The sequence below is a fragment of the Schistocerca cancellata genome, unplaced genomic scaffold (assembly GCF_023864275.1).
Source record: "Schistocerca cancellata isolate TAMUIC-IGC-003103 unplaced genomic scaffold, iqSchCanc2.1 HiC_scaffold_1106, whole genome shotgun sequence".
Classification (NCBI taxonomy): Eukaryota; Metazoa; Arthropoda; class Insecta; order Orthoptera; family Acrididae; genus Schistocerca; species Schistocerca cancellata.
In genome coordinates, this window is record NW_026047105.1 from 9,441,377 (window position 1) to 9,462,935 (window position 21,559).

Genomic DNA, 21,559 nt, shown 5'->3' on the forward strand with positions numbered 1-21,559 from the left:
CTGTACCGTGATTTGTCACTCCACGTAACGTTTCTCCACTGTTCAGTTGTCCACTGTTTACGGTCCTTACACCAAGCGAGACGTCGTTTGGCATTTACCGGCGTGATGTGTGGCTTATGAGTAGGCGGATGAAATCCAAATCTTCTCACCTCCCGCCGAACTGTCATAGTACTCGCAGTGGGTCGTGATGCAGTGTGGAATTCCTGTGTGATGGTCTGGATAGATGTCTGTTTATTACACATTACGACACTCTTCAACTGTCGGCAGTCTCTGTCAATCAACAGCCGAGGTCGGCCTGTACTCTTTTGTGCTATACGTGTCCGTTCATATTTCCACTTTACTATAACATAGGAAACAGTGGACCTAGGGACGTTTCGGAGTGTGAAAATCGGGCGTACAGACGTGTGACACAAGTGAGACCAAATCACCTGGCCAAGTACGAAGTCCGTGACTTCCGCGGAGAGCCCCATTCTGCTCTGTCACGATGTCTAATGATAACTGAGGTCGATGATACGGAGTACCTGGCAGTAGGTGGCAGCACAATACACCTAGTATGAAAAACGTATGTTTTTGTGGGTGTCCGGATACTTTTGATCACATAGTGTGTTTTTGGTTTCCGAAATGATGAAGATGAATCTGTAAGGACACGTAACTACAAAATTATGCGATTAAAACATAGAACATTGATTTTCTTGGTTATACTAGTAAAAACATTATAGGAGCACTCTATCAAAGAAAGTGAAATCAGCAAATACTGAGCACTCCCTAGCAACACCTTGGGTACATAAAACTCCGTGGACTTGCGGACAAGTGTATACTGGAGCCGCGAAAAGACGTGTCAACACCCGCATAAGCGAACACAAAACGAACTGTCGCCTGGGACATACCGAAAAATTGACGGTAACACAACATTTTTTTCTACATGGGAAGCCCTAAATAAAAACCAGTGAGACGAGAGTTTTAGAAATGACATCGCGTTATCACGCACGAATGTACAGGGAGGCAATAGATATTCATAAACACTATAATTATTTTGAAAGAAAAGAAGAAGGTTTGAAGTCGGATAAAATATGGATGTCGACTTTGCACAAACAGAATGACAGTCGATTAATTTTAATCGAGACTGATGACACTCGGAATCATATGACGCATGATGGTGCCTTCTACGCGCTGTATAAGTCGAGAGTCTCTAAAGCCTTACTGGAAGTACATGTTTTACCTCGGAAGATATCTCCCGAAGTTGGAGACGATACATCAGGAAGTACAGTGAAGTCTGGAAGTATTAATTGAAGAAGCGCCGACTGTAGAAGCCTATACTGATTAAGCAGTATTCTCGTAAGTAGAAAAAACAAAAAGATTTTGGCTTAATCATTAGAGAAACAGCTTATAGTATCAAATTCTATCCACGATATGACTAACAGCTTGCTTTGTAATCTCATAAGATGGCGTCTCTAACAGAACAATCCAGAGCTAAGAACTTCCTACAATCAGGAAGTTTAAGCATGCTGTAAATACCACGATGTGGAGATAGGCCAGATGAAGCTAAAAAATCTAGCAGTTAGACGAATAAGGATTTAAAGACAAATAAAAGAATTTATAGAATTTTCCTCTCTAGACACATCAGTAGCTGCATTCAAAATAAAATATCCTCTTTTCTGATAGAAAATGACCATCCAGCGCTTATGTAAGTGTTTGTAAACTGTGGCAATTTGTGCATTGGTCGACATTCGTCTACCAACGACTGTGCATCTATTGTAAATATTCTAGATGCTCCATGAATGTTGAATCAGTAGAATCGGATTGTGTACATGCGTAAAACGTGGTCTATAGAGAATTGTGAAGAACGACAAAATTCAAAGTCGTCATCACGAGATCGCTGGTGAGACTCCAATTCAGTTACATTGTCTACTCAGTTTACTAAACACGAAGCCACTGCCAGGTGCTACGGATTCTGTAGGAAGTTCGATGCTGAGGACGAGCCTGCTGTGCCGTAGGAAGCTACTTCACATCTCCGCTACAATCGCCTTCCAGCACCCCTATTTTGGTCCTCATTGCACATTGCGATGGTCCTACTAACATAGAATACTCTTGGGTACCAAGTTCTGCTGACGCACTTGGAGATTCTGTGGAGCATTATAGAATGGATTAGAAACTAAATATAATATTCGTAATAACGTGGATTCCGGAAACAGCGCTTTATTTGTTCATGAGACCCAGAAAATATTAGATACAGGCTCCAAGGTAGATGCCATATTCCTTGACTTCCGGAAGGCGTTCGATACAGTTCGGCACTGTCGGCTGATAAACAAAGTAAGAGCCTACGGAATATCAGACCAGCTGTGTGGCTGGATTGAAGAGCTTTTAGCAAACAGAACATAGCATATTGTTCTCAATGGAGAGACGTCTACAGACGGTAAAATAACCTCTGGCGTGCCACAGGGGAGTGTTACGGGACCATTGTTTTTCACAATATATATAGATGACCTTGCAGATAGTTCCATGCGGCTTTTCGCGGATGATGCTGTAGTATACAGGATAGTTGCAGCATTAGAAAATTCCAGCGAAATGCAGGAAGATCTCCAGCGGATAGGCACTTGGTGCACGGAGTGGCAACTGACCCTTAACATAGACAAATGTAATGTACTGCGAATACATAGAAAGAAGGATCCTTTATTGAATGATACCGGAACAAACACTGGTCGCAGTTACTTCTGTAAAATATCTTGGAGTATGGGTACCGAACAATTTGAAGTGGTATGATCATATAAAATTGATTGTTGGTAAGGCGGGTGCCAGATTGAGATTCATTGGGAATGACCTTAGAAAATGTAGTCCATCAACAAAGGACGTGGCTTACAAAACACTCGTTCGGCCTATACTTGTGTATTGCTCATCAGTGTGGGATCCGTACCAGGTCGGGTTTACGGAGGAGATAGAGAAGATCCAAAGAAGAGCGGCGCGTTTCGTCACAGGGTTATTTGGTAAGCGTGATAGCGTTACGGAGATGTTTACCAAATTTAAGTGGCAGACTCTGCAGGAGAGGCACTCTGTATCGCGGTGTAGCTTGCTGTCCAGGTTTCGAGAGCGTGCGTTTCTGGTTGAGGTATCGAATATATTGCTTCCCCGCACTTATACCTCCCGAGTAGATTACGAATGTAAAATTAGAGAGATTCGAGCACGCAAGGGGTCTTTCCGGCAGTCGTTCTTGCGGCGAACCATACGCGACTGGAACAGGAAAGGGAGGTAATGACAGTGGCACGCAAAGTGCCGTCCGCCACACACCGTTGGGTGGGTTGTAGAGTATAAATGTAGATGTAGATGTAGATATAGGCAATACACTGTTAGATTTATTCAATCATCAGATAGGAGTACGGGAATAGCTATTATGGACGCTATGATAATAATAAAATAGCCACACGTATTTTTGTGACCTCTCTTTTGAATGGCGCATATCGAAAATATCATCATCAATTTTCCTTAATTGAATCTGATGATGATGTTTTCGAAACACTTCATTAAAAAGAGTGGTGACAAAAATACCTGTGGCTATTTTACTATTACGATAGCGTCCATAATAGCTATTCCCGTACTCCTTACACGTTTCAACATTGGCGCGCACCTCATTCGCGATTTTACATCGCAAATCAAACAAAACCCCTAACGGTCAGATGTTCAAATGCCAGGACATTTAACGAGAGGGAGCTATTTACATTGTGACTACGTTTACGTGCCAGGAAACATTGCAGCAGTCCAGATTACTGTTAGGCAGCGCTGACAACATCGTCCAAGTGGTTTCCCTTCAGCACCACACGAATATTCGTTAAACGCCGCTAATTCTCTCCGTGTCGAGACCGCGAAAAAAAAGCGCGGTTAATGAGCCGCTAAGTACGGCAAACACGGATTGGCACACACGCAAAGCATATGTCAACAACATAGCCAAAGGTCCTCTTCCGGACAGTGACGATACGGTGTCAACAAACGGTGCGCCGGTAGTGTTTCGCCACCTCCGTCACTCATCGTCAGTGCTCGTTAGCGGCAGGCCGGGCAGCTGGTGGCCCGTTTCCATTAACTGCAGCCGGCGCCAAAGCTCCGTAATTAAAAAGCCGCGCGCCGGGGGCGGTGGCGGCAGCTCTCGCTGGAGGCGGCAGCGGTGGCGGCGGCGGCGGCGCCCCCAGAGCGTCTGTGCCGCGGCGTGGCCCACTCGGTATTGAGCGGCCGGCTGGGCGGAGGCGGTGGGGGCGGAGGGGCGGCGCGCGCTGCGCGGTCGGAGCACCCGGGACCGGAGCGCCGGCAGTCGCGCGACGGCCGCCGCCGGACCGACAGCTGCAGACATGGCCGCCCCCGGAGGCGGAGGCGGAGGCGGAGGCGCGGCCGGAGGCGGCGGCGCCGTGGCCAGGGGCGGCGGCACGCTGCTCTTCCTGCTGCTGCTGGCGCTGCGAACAGGTCAGCCACCCCTCAGTCCGTGTCGGCGAGTGTCAGTGGCCCTCTGTGGTCGTCAGCTGGTGCGCCCTGGCGCCTGCCGACCACGTCCCTAGATATCGCGCCGGCGCACCCGAAGGAGCTTCTCTAGTGTGCTCACCTCTAGCGGATTCATATACAAGCGCTAGAGCGTTTTTACTTCGCACTTCTAGGGTGTCTGTGAATATTCTTTCCAGCCGTGTTATGAACCTGTGTGCGTTGTCATCTCAAATTTCCCAACACGTCATCCTTCTAGTGATCCTAAGTACCAGAGAAACGTCAACAAAATTATTATAAATGTGCATTCTCTATTCGGTACTTACATATCTCATACAAAACATCTCTCCATTTCGATAAGTGAACTGTCTTCACCGAGTCATCTTGAAGATATGTGTCTAGTCATCACAATTTATTTAACCAATGTTGTCGTTATGGTGAAAAGGAATGCAGCGGAAGATTATACTAACACGAAAAGTGTTCGGGTTAGCTCTTTAGTCCCGATGAATTTTGCACAATACTTACAGTTATTTGCTGAAATGGGATGTATCATATATATATAATTACCTCGCCACCAATATTTTTTCATAACTGTTATCGTTGTAGTTTAATAAAACTTATGTGGGAGAGTCAAGCGAACGTCTAAATGTACGTACTATATAATATAACACAACTTACTAATTTAATAACCAACGTTCATTCGTGTTTACGTTACAATTTCTTAACTTTTCTACATAATGTTTTCTTTTAGCATCAGTGAATTATTGTGTCTCAAACTCCATTTTCTTTCAATACGTTCGCGTTCTAGCGATGAGAAGCAAAAAAAGAGAGCTGTTCTTTAGTCTCACGAATTCTTCGGATTAATTTATTTCCAGGAATTTGCTGTTCATTTTTGCAACGATGTTTTTTTATTGTAGAATTGTATCAGAGTATTATTTTGTCTCTATTCCTGTATAGCTAGTAACACCATACATGTCATTGTTAATTATATCAATCCACTGTAACTGAAAATTGTATTGCCTGGTTGTGCTTTTATGATTCGTAAGTGTTAATCTGATACATATAAGGATTTATTATTTAAGTTCTACGACAGATGGATCATCAGGGCTAGAGGTGTATAACTAACACTATTATTTCTGTGAACTCATATTCTACACCACATAAATTTATAAACTGTACGGATTCTAATACGTTTCTTTTTTTCTATAATTCGCGACCCACGAAAATTCCATATTTGGACGTCTTAGATATCATATTATTAGTCCGTTTTTAGAGCGGTTGTATTAAAACATGTCGTACTATAATACGAACTCATAATGCGAGTCTGGATAATTAGCTACAAAGACCTTACGTGAATCGAGTTACTAAAACATTTCAACAAGTGACCAGAGTTAAAACAATTGGAATATATGCTCCTTGGGACCTATGCTGTGATACATAGTATCTATTATCGTCCTGGTTTGGTCGGTATTAATGAAATTCTAGAAGAAATCATCCAGAAATGAGCTTTCTTAGACAGACATTTGAAAAAGATATGACTTTTGCGCAAATGTGTTAAAAGCACTGGTATCTCGTCAGTGCCAGCGATTTTTGGGTTTCTACCTACATGCATGAAAGTTTTACATCATCCAGAACAACATTCATTATCATATGAAAGCGTCATTGACGGTTCTGTAGTTACGAGGGTCGGTTATTTCTTGCAATAGCATTCGAATTGGCCGTGAGGATAGGTTGCAACTTGATGTGGTATAAATTATATGCATTACACACAGTATCCATATGTTTTTCTACATTTTAATGTACGATCGTAGTCCTCGCAACACACTTCTTAATGGCTGAAACTGTTACTATAATAGCTACAGGTACGTTAAGGAATTAATAGTTCTTTTAGGCAGTAATATGCGTTACACAAGGTATCCATATGTTTTTCTACATTTTAATCTAGGATCGTAGTCCTCGCAACACACTTCTTAATGGCTGAAACTGTTACTATAATAGCTGCAGGTACGTTAAGGAATGAATAGTTCTTTTAGGCTCTTATTTTCTTATTGCCTCCTCTTAATTTCTTTCTTTGCTTTCATGTGTCGATAACTCAACACAGTTCTAAGGTACTCCACACACGAAAATTACCTTATATTATCGTGTTATTTTCATATCATTAAGCTTTATGAGAAATACGCTGTGCCAAAAATTTAAAGAAATCTGAATTTTTCTTCTATTTATAAGCTTACGTGGGTTTAATCGTTAGTCTTTAGTTACTGCTGAGTATGCGAATTTGTTCTGCGTCAACTTGTTTTAGAGTAAAATATCATATATATTCATCCGAAATCGGATCGGATCGTCACATATGTTACTTGATCTAGAGATCTTTCTTTCAAAACATGTTTTGCGTTAGGAAGGACGTAGCTGCGGCTAGAACAAAAGGTATATCTTCGTCTGACAGAATTTTAAATGCGTCTAGGCTGCAGCCAGTGTGAAAGTGAATCTGAATCGGAAAACTGTAAATCCATGTTGACCTCCAGAATGAAGGCTACTGTTCTTCATATACAATTACAACAAAATATAACAAAGTTACTTCAACCATAACATGGCATTTGCACTTACTGTTAGTAAACAAATACTTTTGTAAATTTTAGATTTGTCTTGTCGACCACGACCCGTGACAATTAGAAAACCACCTCTAACATGCACTGCGTCATTATTGCCACAACCGTCGAAGGCAATTGCGGAATGCGAATTATTGCTGGAACATATGGAGAAAACGCATGGCCGTACCAGGTTCATCTGAGGATCGTCGACTGGAAGATGCCTGCAATATTTTGTCTTAATTAAGTGAGTGTGTAGTGCAGTGCGAAATGGAGTCGTGGATGTGATGTCAGACAGCAGTTACAAAATTATGTTCAAGGAGTCACGGTGCTTCATTCCGTTGCGTTTCATAGCTATTCTCTGGTGAGGACTTGGTAGCCGCCGGTATTTACACAGCGACGAATATTAAGCAGCGATGTGGTGCAGCAACCGTGGAAATAGAGAGAGCAGATCCCTTAGCGATAAAGCCCATCTGACTTCTGTGTAATCTAAAACAAGCACTTCTTCCTAAATTAATTCACCTCTCCACCGAATGCCTTGGAAGAGCGTGTAACAGCTTGTTAATTCTGCAATTAGACCCTGATAACAACGCAATTTAGACAGGTCATCGTGACGCCCTATATGGGGTCAATTGCGTGCGGTTTGCGGACGTCGTGGGGTCAACAGGCAGCATTTCCGGCTGTTGTCGGTTTTAGAGGCCATGGGAGTGCTACTTCGTCTCATTCACGTAGCTCCTAATTTCGTCCCATGACTCTGTATGCACCCCGTTTCAGTCCTTCGGAACAAGGAACATCGCTCATAGCAACGGGAATTACACCCGAGTCCTCTGCTAAGCTTCAGAGCAGGGGGTAGCCAGTTGTGTGGAGATTTATTTTTCGTAGCTGCTGCTACACTCTGCAGCTATTGCTGTCAGTCCTTTCACTTTGAACAGTACAACCGTTCTGGTTGACAATGGTGATCTACAGGGTATTAGGGAATTCCCATCACAAACGTCTAGTAGTTGTAGAGGGAAGTGAGTACATAATATTTTGAGTAGGAACCCACGTCCTGAAACGTGCCGCTTCCGTTCTACGACAGGTTTCAATGCTGATCCAGAAAGCTTCCACTTCTGCTTGAGGAACTGAATAACGCGCGACGCAATACAGTTACTAGGTAACAATTCGAAAGGAAATATAATGAAACAATCGTTTATCACGTAAGCACATTTGTTCATATTACCACTTAAACATTATTCGAAAACAAAAAATAACCAACCTGATGTTTCAGCGTTAATTCAAATAAACGTGCTGAAGTGCTAAATGGATGTTTCGTTGTGCTTCTTTTCGGATTGATCATACAATGTAAGCTTTCACGGCCGGTATTGTCTTCAGTTAAAACTTCCGGGCTGATAGGCCGTGGTCGAAGTATAAAACACTCTCCTGACGTTTCCTCTCCGACTGCGGAAGACATTCTCTGAGGTAAAGCGGCGAACTGCGAACTGCGAACAATTCGCCGCTTTACCTCCGAGGATGTCTCCCGCAGTCGGAGACGAAACGTCAGGAGAGTGTTTTATACTTCGACCACGGTCTTTTCGGATTGTTACCTAATAACTTGATTGCGTCACGCCTAATTCAGTTCCTCAGTCGGAAGTGAATGAGTTAAACATTAGAAATGAAACGGCCATAGAACGATTCAGGACGTGGGTTCATATTCAATATATTACGTACTCACTCCCATCTACAATTCCTAGACTCAGCAACGCGATTTTCCGAAGACCTTGTATGTGCTGAGAATCATTACGTAGTAAATGACTGACTATATTCATATTATAACATACATTACATTTGTTACAGATTCCAACCACGAGTGGAACACTGAAACAATAATTGCTTACGAATTTTAGCTGTCTGTACTGTCCTATCTCCTTTCTGTTCGGGAAACATGTTACTGCGTCGTCTGACGTTGATTTAGGCGGAATATTCTACTTATTTCACCTATTTTCTACGAATCACAGACGCTACCTCGTGTACATCTAAGTCTACAAACATACTGTGGAAGCCACTGCGTACTTTATGGCGGAGAGTAACTTGTACTACTACGAGTAATTTCCTGTATAATCCTCTGTACCAGCCTTATTTTCTTATCTTCGTGGTCTTTAAGCGAAATGTACCTCGGCGTCGCTAGAAAAGTTCTGCTTCGAATGTCGGTTCCATAATGTTTGGGGAAACGAACGTCTTCTTCCCTCTGGCGATTCCCATTTGAGTTCACGAACCACCTCGGTAATACCTGCGTGTAGCATGCCTCTGAATTCTTCTGTGTCGGCCTTTAATTCGACCTGGTGAGGATCCCCAACACTCGATCAGCACTCTAGAATGAGTCGCACTATTGTTCGATACGCGATCTCCTTTATAGAAGAGCTACAGTTTTCCAAAATTCTGACAATAAATCTAAGTCCACTAACTGCCTTTTCTTCTACCGTCCTTACGTGCTCGTTGCATTTCATCTCGCTTTGAAACGTTACGCCTAGGTATTTAATAGACGTGACTGTGCCAAGCAACACACTACTAATGCCTTATTCGAATATTAAGGGGTTTGATTTTCCTACTTATCTACATAAGCTTTAATTTAGAGCAAACTGCCATCCATCACAGGAACGACAAATGTTGTCTAAATCATCCTGTATCAACCTAAAGCCACTCAACGAGGAGACTTTCCCTATACCGCAGCGTCCCTACAATTATGTTGCAATCAATCACTTCCACTGACAAACTCTAGATTCATACCATCCTGCATACAACTCCGTAGATCTGATGTATCCATTAAACATCCGTGTATCGATATTTAGTGCCCACTTGGCTCCACTTGAGATTCATTAATTTGGTCGTAACCTGTACCAGTAACGGTTCGCAACGCACACGTTTTTAGTTTTTCCACATTAAATTGTAGTTTCCCCGGTTGATAATCTATGCAGTTCCGAGTGAATAATGCTACAATTGTTATCCTATACCCGCAATATCTGCTATCGGATTAAGATTACATGTATCATTATATAAGATATCACTGATATATGACGTATTCAATAATGGTCCTACGACATTTTCTGAAACGAGACTGGAATTTCTGTCGTTGCAGCAGGTGACTCACCATCCATGATAACGATGTCAAGTAACTTGCCAAATCGCTAATTTGAGTAGGAGTTACTTTCTACTAGAAGTCAGTGTAGTACATAGCAACGCGTCCTTCGTACTATTGACGCTGACTGGACACTCAGGTATTTTATTTTCCGTCTCACACTCTCTTATTACCGTGCGCTAGCTTGTGCTCCGTTATCACCACGAAAGAAACCTCTTTTTTGACGTGAAATTTCTTCTATGTTGAAACTGACCGTGTTTTTCATATTATGAGCAATTCCGTAAGTGCATTACAACGTGACGGTAAAATTCTCTAAATTACCCAGGAACTATGAATGATTATTTCTGTTAGTATTATATACTACGTGATAGTAAAATTCTCCAAATTACCCAGGAACTATTAATGATTATTTGTGTTAGTATTAATTATTCCATTTATTTCGCATAACGTGCTTACAGCCAGTTGGTTATCACGGTATCGGCGCCGCTGATGCGCACACTTTTATAGTGAAAGACCGGATAGTATGTCAGACAACAGTACAGTTGTAGTTTGCATATACTGTCGAATATCGTCAGAATTTCGTTATTGATTCTGTGGTCTGATCCTTACGTTTGCCGTCCTTCCAATGAGAGTAATATAAGACGCATTGAAAAATAAGCATATAACAATGACCCCTACCAGTAAGTTCGCTCTTTGCTTCGTAATTCACGCAACCGTCCTCATACGAATGGCACCGCACAGAGTCTATGAAAGTTTTATTTTGTTTGCAACTGAAAATCATTATTTTGAAAAGGGGAATAAAAATATTTAGTTTAGATATCGTAAAGAGACAGGAATCTAAAATTTTGTGAATGTACTATTTTGGTGATGTGACAGAACCATTAGGGAAGGGTGTTGTACCTAGGGACTTTTCGGACTTTCGTCTCTAGTTAGACCTGTAATAGAAGTTTAATACATATTGGTACTCCATTTTGAAATGACAGCATCCACTTTATGTGTGCTGCAGTTTTTTCTAAATTTACAAAATTAACTCCGCAAAAGTAAGGTTTGAAAATGTCATTAATTGTTCTAGGGTACAACATGGTCTTTACATAGTAACAAATATTCTGCTCAGATTTAAAAGTGTTAGATCGAGAAAATTTTGTCAGTGTATTATTTTGCATTTTATGTGTTAACTAATTGCTATTACCAATAATCAGTGAGTAATATTCAATTAATAGGAAGCATTATCAGAAAACCAAGCTAACAAACGTTTTGAAATAGAAGCTGCTAGGAACAAAGAAAAAATTTCCATTTTCAAGATTGGGAAATTGTTAAGACAATAGAAAAGCTCAGGTCATTAGTATCCCTCGATCAATGGTAGACCATCTTTCGTTTCAGTGGACGTGGTGTGGCAAAGTTAAGCACACATTTTGCAACTAGGTTTAAAAATACAGACTGTTTTACTCATCATACAATTCTGTAACTGAAAAACTAAAAGTATCCTCCCAATAACTTTATAATGTTATGCTGCTCTTAAGTATATGGAATTCATCACATTTTCAAATGCTGCAAAAACGCGACATTAACTCTCATAACAACAAAAACAGTAGAAAATTCCGGAAACTGTTTGTGGTGGTTTGCAGTGCGTATTTCTTCATGTGATTTGCAAATCACCCATTAGATTTTAGCGTCTACTGGGAAACATCATGTGTTCCTAGGTACACTATCCTCTAGGTACAACACCGTCCACCACTGAACTTGGGAATGTGATATTTCTCTTCAAATGCTTCTGCATATTTCCTCTTGCCCCTGTCGCAGCGTTTGGCATAGTAGAACAAACTAGTGTAGGCCGGCAAAGTGACAGGTACATTCCGTTTATGGAGACCGTCCTTACCTGTTACTCTTTGGTAAGGACATGGGTTAATACCACTTTTTGATCGGCAGACCCCAGTAACCTGTACAGTCTGAGATTTCATGGCGTTAATTTCATAAATTCATAGCACTGGTGGCAATATTGGCTAAAATTCCAATAAACAGAATGTCTCGGGCCTTTTCCTTTGTGTAGTCAGTCGTTAGGTACTCCATGCGTCAGAATCAAGTTGTTTACTGCAGTGCAATCATTACAATGGAGACTTTCAAACTTTACATCAACATTTATACACCGCAAGCCGTCATACTGCGTGTAGCAGAGGATACATAGTCCACCACTTTCATTTACCCCATTCCGATATCTCAGAAAATGGCAATAGATGAGAAAGAGTTTCGGCCAGCGTACGCAAAGGGACCAGTTTCTCTCATGTTTCCGGTATCGTCCTACCATCGGGGAAAAAATATACGTGCTCGACTCTTTAGGATTTCTGAAATTCTACTGTAAAACACTTGTCGACGCGCAACGGTTCTTCTGCCTACTGGAATTGCGATATCATCCCCATGACATAGAGACGCTTTCTGAGCTAACCGGCAGCGAACACGAAGCTATGCGTGGGGTATTCTTAGGCTCTTCTGTGCTAAGTAATGTGGTAAGTGTCCCAGACAGACGAGTAGGAGTGGGCAACAAGTCGGAAGAGGATTTTCTCAACAAGCACACAGCTAGCAACTAATGAACGGGTACCAACGTACTGCGTTGAACTTTCTTGGTGATTGGAGGACATCATAGTAGATCTCGTGGTGGATAACGTTGAAGCTGGATGAGACAGTTCGTACAAGATGCTGTTGTTTTTAGGGAATATGCCACTCCATAAAAAAAGTAGCGAAATAGAGCAAGGCTTCTAGAAGACTTCAACATGAACAAACGTAAAGTATCGCAAATAAATATATAAAAGTACCAATTTTAGTTTGACCTCAAGATTTAAAACAGCCGTAAGTTTTAGAATACACTAAATTTTTCTTCTTACCAGGAACGTATTAAATGTGGCACGTAGTTCCTTCTTCAACCAGTGAAGGATATGCCGTTTGTGCACCTTTATTGTGTGTACAACTCCGACGGATAGTTATCTTGCGCGATGGTGTTTGTGCAGTATTCACAGTGATGGAGCTGATATGACTAAATGTGGCCCAGAGCTAACGCGTAACCGCGTCCCCTCATATCCCACCAAAACTGGACCTACAGCTAAAAGTCACCGTTTATCTTTCATACGGCCAACAACACGATTAAATGGACTCGTTGCTACAAGTATGGATGGATTTAAATTTTTTATTGGTTACTGGGTGCTTCGACAAAGAGCCGGTTCACCACTACCATATCTCAGCGTTCACTGGATTTTTAGACTGTGCTTTTCAATAGCATCAGTTCACTGCTCGTGTATGCTAACTTACACCGTTCGTTTATTTGTCTATTCAAGATACACATAGTTCCGGCACATCTAAGACCAACAGCCATGCCTGAGATTGGACAGTAATCGGTTACTTCGGGTTACGAGGTAATAACGCTACCTCGAGAGTCGAAGTCACCAGGTATTCGCTCGTTTCAGGTTAATTACTGCGCACAAAGTTACTTCCGACAACACTCCTCCATCCCCACAAAATCACCCCAGGTTTCCAGCCCGCCACGCCTAGGTCATATTGAAACGTGTAACAGACGTCGCCCAAATGGAGACAGAGAAACAGAACGCGATTAAATTATTATTTATGACCGGCGGGCTCTGTGTCATACACGTAATGTCGATTTCGGTTTTTGACTATTATCTACAGTGGAACATTTATATTTCTGCATTATTGTTGTCAACTATTGTTGCCAATTTCCTTTAGTTAATTTTGTCGTATGGCCGTCGGCAGACGGTTGAGACTTTTTCTCTTAAAGATGCATTTGTGCTGGTGGTCTGCAACATTTTGTGAGAGTTTCTTCGTCCTTTACAATATCGTGAAGCAGCTGTTACTAACATTCATAAAACAGAGAGCAATATATACCATCTTGGAACGTAAAGATAATACAAATTTTCGTTAGAATAAACGACAGGCAGCAAAGAGTTCGTTAATTCGCATTTCAGCCAAACAGCTTGTAATATTCTAATTCAATCAGTAGTCTATATAATTAAACGTCAGACCAAGTAAGCAGATTTTCGGCATTAATATTAACTGTTACTGTACTACTAAACATCACCGGAAAGAAATAATTATGAACAGATTGTGTTTTCTTTCTTTCTCTCTTTCTTCCTTTTCGTTGCCTTAGATCGGGATTGTGATGTGATGACGAACACATATTTTTTTAGCTATTTCCGTAATTTATTAACATTAGATCAGCTGTTGAACGACACAGGGTCTACAGACGAGTAAGACAAACGGCAGACATCTCCATAAGAGTGACATGGTAATTTCGAGATTTAATCACAGATTAACTTTCATAGTTTTTTTACAAGTTGAAAGCTAAACACGGCCTCTCAATGTAGTGCGCAACGCCAATGTTCATAATCTCGCGTCTCCCACGAGAATTTTCGAGGAACGGAATGTTTTACTAACAATAATACTATTATTACTATATTAATTATTACAAAAGTATGCATTTTTAGGTACCGGAGAATTGGGTTCACAACAATATGGTGCTGGTTTTTTAAATCTTATTACATTTTGTAAAAGAAAACTCTTGTTGAACATTGCTTCCTCCTTGTTCTTTGCATTTGCGTAAATTTAACTATCTTCCCGCCGCGCTGAGTGACCGCGCGGTTTGAGGTGTAATATCACGGACTGCGCGGTCCCTCCCGCCGGAGGTTTGAGTCCGCCCTCGGGCATGTGTGTGTGTGTTGTTCTTAGCATAGGTCAGTTTAAATTAGTTCAAGTAGTGTGTAAGCCTAGGGACCGATCACCTAAGCTGTTTGGTCCCTTAGGAATTCACAAACATTTGAACATTTTGAACTATCTTCCCACAGGCTGAAATGTTGTCCTTTTGCTCGAAGCGCAAAAGCTCTCATATATTCTTCACAAATGGTTGTTGTCCTGAGTGTGTGACACCTTCTTGTCTATTTGCATATTTCATATAGCCCTAACATTGTAAACCCTTGTACATATGTTCTTCATTTTGCTGTTATGTTCTGACGCAGTCTTGATTTCAACGTACTGTTCGTTCTTAAAAGAAGTCCTGCAGTATGATTCCGAAACCAGTTAGCAATTTAACATGATTTACCACTTCATATTGTCACGACGATCTTAATTTCGTAATAATATGCTATAGTTCCTCTGTCGTTCTTTTTCTGTTTCGTTTTTATAAATAATTCATCGATGACAGAATCACGACTGCTTTTATCTGAGGCTGTTAATTTTCATTATTTCACACTAAGTCAAGGCATTTTTAACGTTCTGCTTGTTTACAACCTGAGTAACGACATTAGAAAAATATCGGTGTCCTGTACATACGAAACTTACGCTTGTCATTCTATCTAAGAAGAGTATTGCGTTATAAGACTAGACTTCACTGTAAATTTAATAATCGGATATTGCGTGCTAATTTTTCAGCCATAGGACTGATTTATCTTAGCAGTTTATAGTATTTAACGCATCTTTTTTTTCCTTTTTAGTACATTATATTATGCGTAATGTTCGATTTTTCTTTCTTAAACTTTTGTTCAACGTTTCTAGATGATTACCGAAATGTTGGCCAATGTTCCAGGAAGCCAATTGCTCAGTCCTTGGTCATTTCTTTTAAAAAGTACCCTTTCCTTAGTAGTATAAAATACCTAAACATCAGGCTTATTCTATCATTTATAATTACGATGTTACTTCTCAAACAATTATTTTATTACTCCTGAGACGTTTTTGTATTATGTAAATGGTTTCATTCACTGGGATGTTTAGCGATAAAAAAAGGCGAGATTTGAGCTTGTTAGCACGTCAGTCACATTGGAATACTCGGCAGAATATTTTTTTGTGATATTAGATAGGAAAAAATACCTGATGATCAACAGAATTATATTTATTTGGTCACAAAACGGTTTCCGGCTTCTTAGGCCACCTTCAGGTGACAACTGAATGCAGAAAGACAGATATAATGATGTGACTTAACACAGGTACGTTTTTACACAGAAGATATCATGGAGGTGAAATACGGGGTTTCATGACGTCACAAATATGAAGTCGACGTCCCGCCATGTTCCTTGCACCTAAAATTAGCTTCTTGCGGAAGTGTTTTCATCGAAAAATGCTCGGGTCATTTACGAGAATGCTAATCATTCTGATTGTATACTAAAGTGTAAACGTGTCACATTTCATTCGTGAATGGACTCGAAGACCACAACAACACAAATACATGAATTTTTGTTGAGTTGTTCACTTTTATTGTTGTGGTTTTATTTCTATCATTTGACGTAAGATTCACTGTCAGTACAAATCGAAAGGCTCTGTTCTCAGCATTTTCAGGATGAAGGCGCAGATTGCACATCACTTTCGTCAGCCTGTATTAAGGGGAATTCTGGAATACGATAGCAGGCTTTTCACATCACATAATTCTCATCTTGGTTATTCGAAAAGTGTAACGAAATGAAAGTCACCTTTACAAGGTCAAATGTGTTTTACTACTGAATCAAATATGCATTTGAGACCAGAGAAACGTGGTACAGTGCCTTCCTGTCACAGTATTATTCACAATAGCATTGTAACATTTAGGATTTAAAACAACTGTTGCGTGCACACCACAGAAATTAACCAGAAGAAGCAGTCCTAAATAGTAGTCTGCTAATATTTAAGGGTATCTAGCATGGCGGCGCAGTCGACATTGCAATGTACAGCCTATGTATGTAGCGCTATCTCCCATTATTATACTTCCGAGGAAGATACAAAAAATTTCTTCTGTGTAAATAATACCTTTGTAAATCGCACTTCATTCTATCTGCGTCATTTAGTTGTCTCCTGAAGCTGGCCTAAGAAGTCGGATGCCGGTTCGCAGCTAAATGAAAACAATATCGCAGAACATCAGGTTTGTTTCCTATTTACCATTGTATTCATGTTATGCACAGCATGGAAGGTAATCAGTTAATGTTAATGTTGTATGTTGTGTGAACGGTCATACGTATGTGTTTTCTGAGCTGAAACGGGTCATAACAATTTAAAAAAAAGACATTATTTAGACTGATATTTGCGTGGAATAATAAAAGAAAATGAAAGAGTCCTCCTGCGACATGAGTGTGCCCTTAGTTAAAAATAATTTTTAGTAAATGAAGAGTGGAAAATTGAAGCATAACAAAAGCCATTTTTTACAAAGCTGTTTTCAGGGCTGTTGTGTTCTCTGTATTCTGCTGCATGTCCCTACACTTGTTCCAAGAGCCAAATCATTGAGAAACAGCTGTAATTACTCCTTTCTAGATGGCGCATGGTCTCTGTGCCAACCAATGCTTCCCTCGTGAGTTTCAATTGGCACGCGTCGATGTCTTCGTTCCTCAATATTTATTACACAATATTCTTAAGTCTTCTTAACATATGAACACAGGCCATGTAATTCCAATGGATACAACCGACTTCCTGTTTTTGAAGATGCTGCTGAAACACTGTTGTCAATCCCGGGGTGTAGGATCTCCAAACCCATCATCTCAGACTCGTGAAACACATATATCTATCAAAAATTCTTACTCTAAGAGAAGAATGGAAAAACGTCGAAGTATTCAAAAATGGGAACACCATGGCTGAATTGTTTCATGTTGTAATTAATATGAATGGCCAACCATGATTATTAGTTGCAAAGCAAGGACCTCTTGGCGATGTCGGCATTTCTTCAATGACACTGGTTGTTCAACAGCAGACTTTGTAACATCTGGTCCCAAGGATGAAGTTTTGTAAGAAGCGAATGTCAGTGATCAGATATTTTTCTTGCATTTAATTGTGTTATTCTCTTGAAAAAATTAAAAAGTTGTGAGAAGTTGTTTTTGTTGCCCACAGTTCTGCTAGTTGCCACATTTACTGCTACACTTCTGTACCGGTAATAATCCAAATAAAACTTAGTGCCTCAGTATTAATGACACTTTCTTATTGGCACTTAGAACCAGTCATTTCCGTGGTGACGAACATAGAATGTTCTTAAAGTTCATTTATTAACTAATTCGTCTCATAACTTTTTGCGGTAGTGAGGTGAGTATCATATTTCTATGCTATGAAAACTCCTCATTTTTTTTTCCTAGGAAAAAGTTACACACATTTTTTTATTCTCCTCACAAACGTCAGATTAGGCATTTAGAACGCTCGAAATGTCACTCTTCATTTGTTTTTAGCTTGTATCATTTTACTATGACACAAAGTTAACTGATTTATTAGCGTCGACGGTAGGAAAACTTGAGATATTTTCCACAGGTGCGTAACCTTGGTGTAACAACGGTGCATTTACGAAAAGAAGCAGTTAAAGAAGAAATGAAAGCTGATAATATTTTCCTGTGGTATCGAGCTACAGCGGTTTGTTACTTTAATTTCTGCACTTTTAGCTTATCATTAGTAGTTTCATAGATATGTGTTCTGACTTAATATTGTGGAAGCTTCGTACTGTCCAATAAACATGTTTGTTTCGAGGATGGTAAGTGATGTCATAGTCACTTTAGTTGACGCCTGCCGTCAGTGTTATATTTCTGATAAATGCTGAAACCAGCTATCTGAGGACTGCCTATTGTTTCCGGGTTAATTTGTGGCCTAAAATATTTCACTAGAGTTTCTATAACGTAAACTGTTTACTAACCTTTCCCAGGGCGTCCTTTCCATGTGACTATAGTAATGAATGTTCTTTAAAAATGGTTCAAATGGCTCTGAGCACTATGGAACTTAACATCTGAGGTCATCAGTCCTCTAGAGCTTAGAACTACTTAAACCTAGCTAACCTAAGGACATCACACACATCCATGCCCGAGGCAGGATTCGAACCTGCGACCGTAGCGGTCGCGCTATTCGAGACTAAAGCGCCTAGAACCACTCGGCCACAACAGCCGGCGAATTTTTTTTAGAAATCCGTACTCGAAGAGTATTACTCTGATAAAAGTGTCATTATGAAGGCAGAATAAAAGTTTAGATGGCCCACAGCATACTAACTACTCGTTTTTAACAAAACACGCGTTCTGTAATAAATGAGATGTCCAGTGCCGTTTGATTAAGTACATCGACAAATTACGACAGATCTAAACTAGAGTTATCACAGTTTGAAGAGATCACTGTCGTCCCCGTTTTTAAGATATCGTACAGATCTCGTTTCCTGTGTCATCGGGTGTAAAAGCTGTTGTATATCCCCCAGTGACCACTGTAGAAATGGAAAATGTTAGCCAGGTCCCAGATCTTTCCAAAAATAAGATGTTGCTGTGTAGCGGCGATGTGCATTGGCGCTGCCTAAGCTGTAAGATAGGTCTGAGTGGCTTTGAATTTATTTTGGAAGTATTTAAAATTACCTGAAAATACAAACTCGTTGCCTAGTGTTACATTCGGCGTACAGAGACTTTCACGTTGTATGATGACTTAAACTTAATACTCAGTCGGCAACAAAGTTAATTAAACAATATCTTATGAAGTTGTAGCGTAATGGTGTAGGTCAACGTCAGGAACATGAGTCATTAAAATCTGTATTACTCTCAATAGTTTGCAAAAACAGGCACAATGTCTTATGGGATAACAGCAATCAGTGATTTTATAATGTTACTTAAAATCCGTCTTGATTGCAATTTTTTTTAATTATTTTTTTTTTATTATTCATATGACCGGTTTCGGTTCATTCAGAACCATCTTCAGATCTGATATTTCAGTTAAAGGAGTAACCCGTCCTAAGTTGCTGGATTTGGACGGGTTACTCCTGTAACTGAAATATCAGATCTGAAGATGGTTCTGAATGAACCGAAACCGGTCATATGAATAATAAAAATTTTTTGCAATCAAGACGGATTTTAAGTAACAATATACTCTCTATAGTGACGGTTACTAGCCGACCGGAGTAGCCGTGCGCTTCTAGGCGCTTCTAGGCGCTACAGTTCGAATCCTGCCTCGGGCATGGATGTGTGTGATGTCCTTAGGCTAGTTAGGTTTCATTAGTTCTAAGTTCTAGGCGACTGATGACCTCAGAAGGTAAGTCGCATAGTGCTCAGAGCCACTTGAACCATCTTTTGAGAGATACTGAAGGAAAATTAACATTTTAAAATAAATGTAATATTTTGTTCAACAACAACATGTAATGACACCAGTTTGCAAAAAGTAATTTTTTTATTTACAATGTGTTCGATATTATTATTTCTGTCTGTTATGCTGTCTGGATGAATGATGGGATGAATTCTGCATTCATATAAAGTATTGATATTGTGAATAACTAAGTGTGAGTGTGCGTGGGAATCTGATTGAGAAGCCTTGATGAGTAACATACAAGAGAAAAACGCTAATTGTAAGACAGGTAGTTTTCAATATTGTAGAAACAGATAACGTACTTCACTCTTTCAAACGCATAAGGATGGGGTAAAATTGTTTTTATTTCCTTCTTCGAAATGTGCAATTATATATTTCATCTAAACTGATGTCGGAACGTGGTTGGACCAATGAGCGAGATTACGAGATTGTATGAAACGAAATATAAAGGTGATTGGCTATACTGCGTTATCCAACCATCCAGAGAAGAGATATTTCACGCGCTTTGGTACTGGCACAGTTATTTAGCGCGGATACTGTACAGCATCTTTAAAGTGGGGACGACAGTGATCTAAGTCGTGTTTTAATTTTAGTCCAAATTAGTCGTAATTTGTCGACCTCTTGCGACGAGAGGTCACTAAACCCACAGATCTAAGCGTTTTCGTTAAAATTTAGTATTAGTGGTTCTGTGAAGTATGTGAATTATTAGTAAAAGTTTATGATCAATGTTGGATAAAGTCAAAGAAAATTTCGAATTTTTTAGTGAAAATTGAAACTTTCCCGAAAAGTGTAGATTTCGCATGGCCTGCTGTCCTGTGCTAACGTGAACTTTGACGGTCAAAAAGTGGTGATATGCACAGTATTTGAGGGAGCGTTCAAAACTATTACACATAGTATTTTTCACAAATTGTTTATTAACCGATGAAAAGATCGTTTCTTTCAATATGAAGTCTAAGTTAAGGCCTTTTGTCTGGCTACTAGAGACAGAGAAATTATGGTAAGTGTTTAAGGACTGGGAGAAACTACGCTAGTTTTCGACCTTTCATTACTAGAACTTTATGCAAGGGCGGCCTTGGTAGCAAATCTGTGTCTATATAGTCTGGCAAAGTGGACTCGCATCCACAGAATAACACTGTTAAAAAATGTATGCACCCTGTTGACGTTTACAGGTTTTCTTTCTTTTTTTATTTTAATCTGATTTATATTTCCGGCCTCTGTGACCGAGCTGTTATAGGCCCTTCAGTCCGGAACCGCACTGCTCCTAAGTCGCAGGTTCGACTCTTGCCTCGGGCATGGATGTGTGTGATGTTCTTAGATTAGTTAGGTTTAAGTAGTTCTAAGTCTAGGGGACTGATGACCTCAGATGTTA

General features: G+C 40.2%; 1 protein-coding gene across 1 annotated transcript in view; it reads left to right on the forward strand.

Annotated features, from left to right (window-relative positions):
* Positions 1-4,322: 4,322 nt before the first annotated feature.
* LOC126156206 (zwei Ig domain protein zig-8-like) overlaps positions 4,323-21,559 on the forward strand; it is a 476,222-nt gene continuing 458,985 nt past the window's right edge. The window contains exon 1 of the mRNA XM_049916292.1: positions 4,323-4,443. Within this exon, the coding sequence (XP_049772249.1) occupies positions 4,332-4,443 (112 nt within the window). The 5' untranslated portion in view covers positions 4,323-4,331. The remainder of the gene's footprint in view (positions 4,444-21,559) is intronic.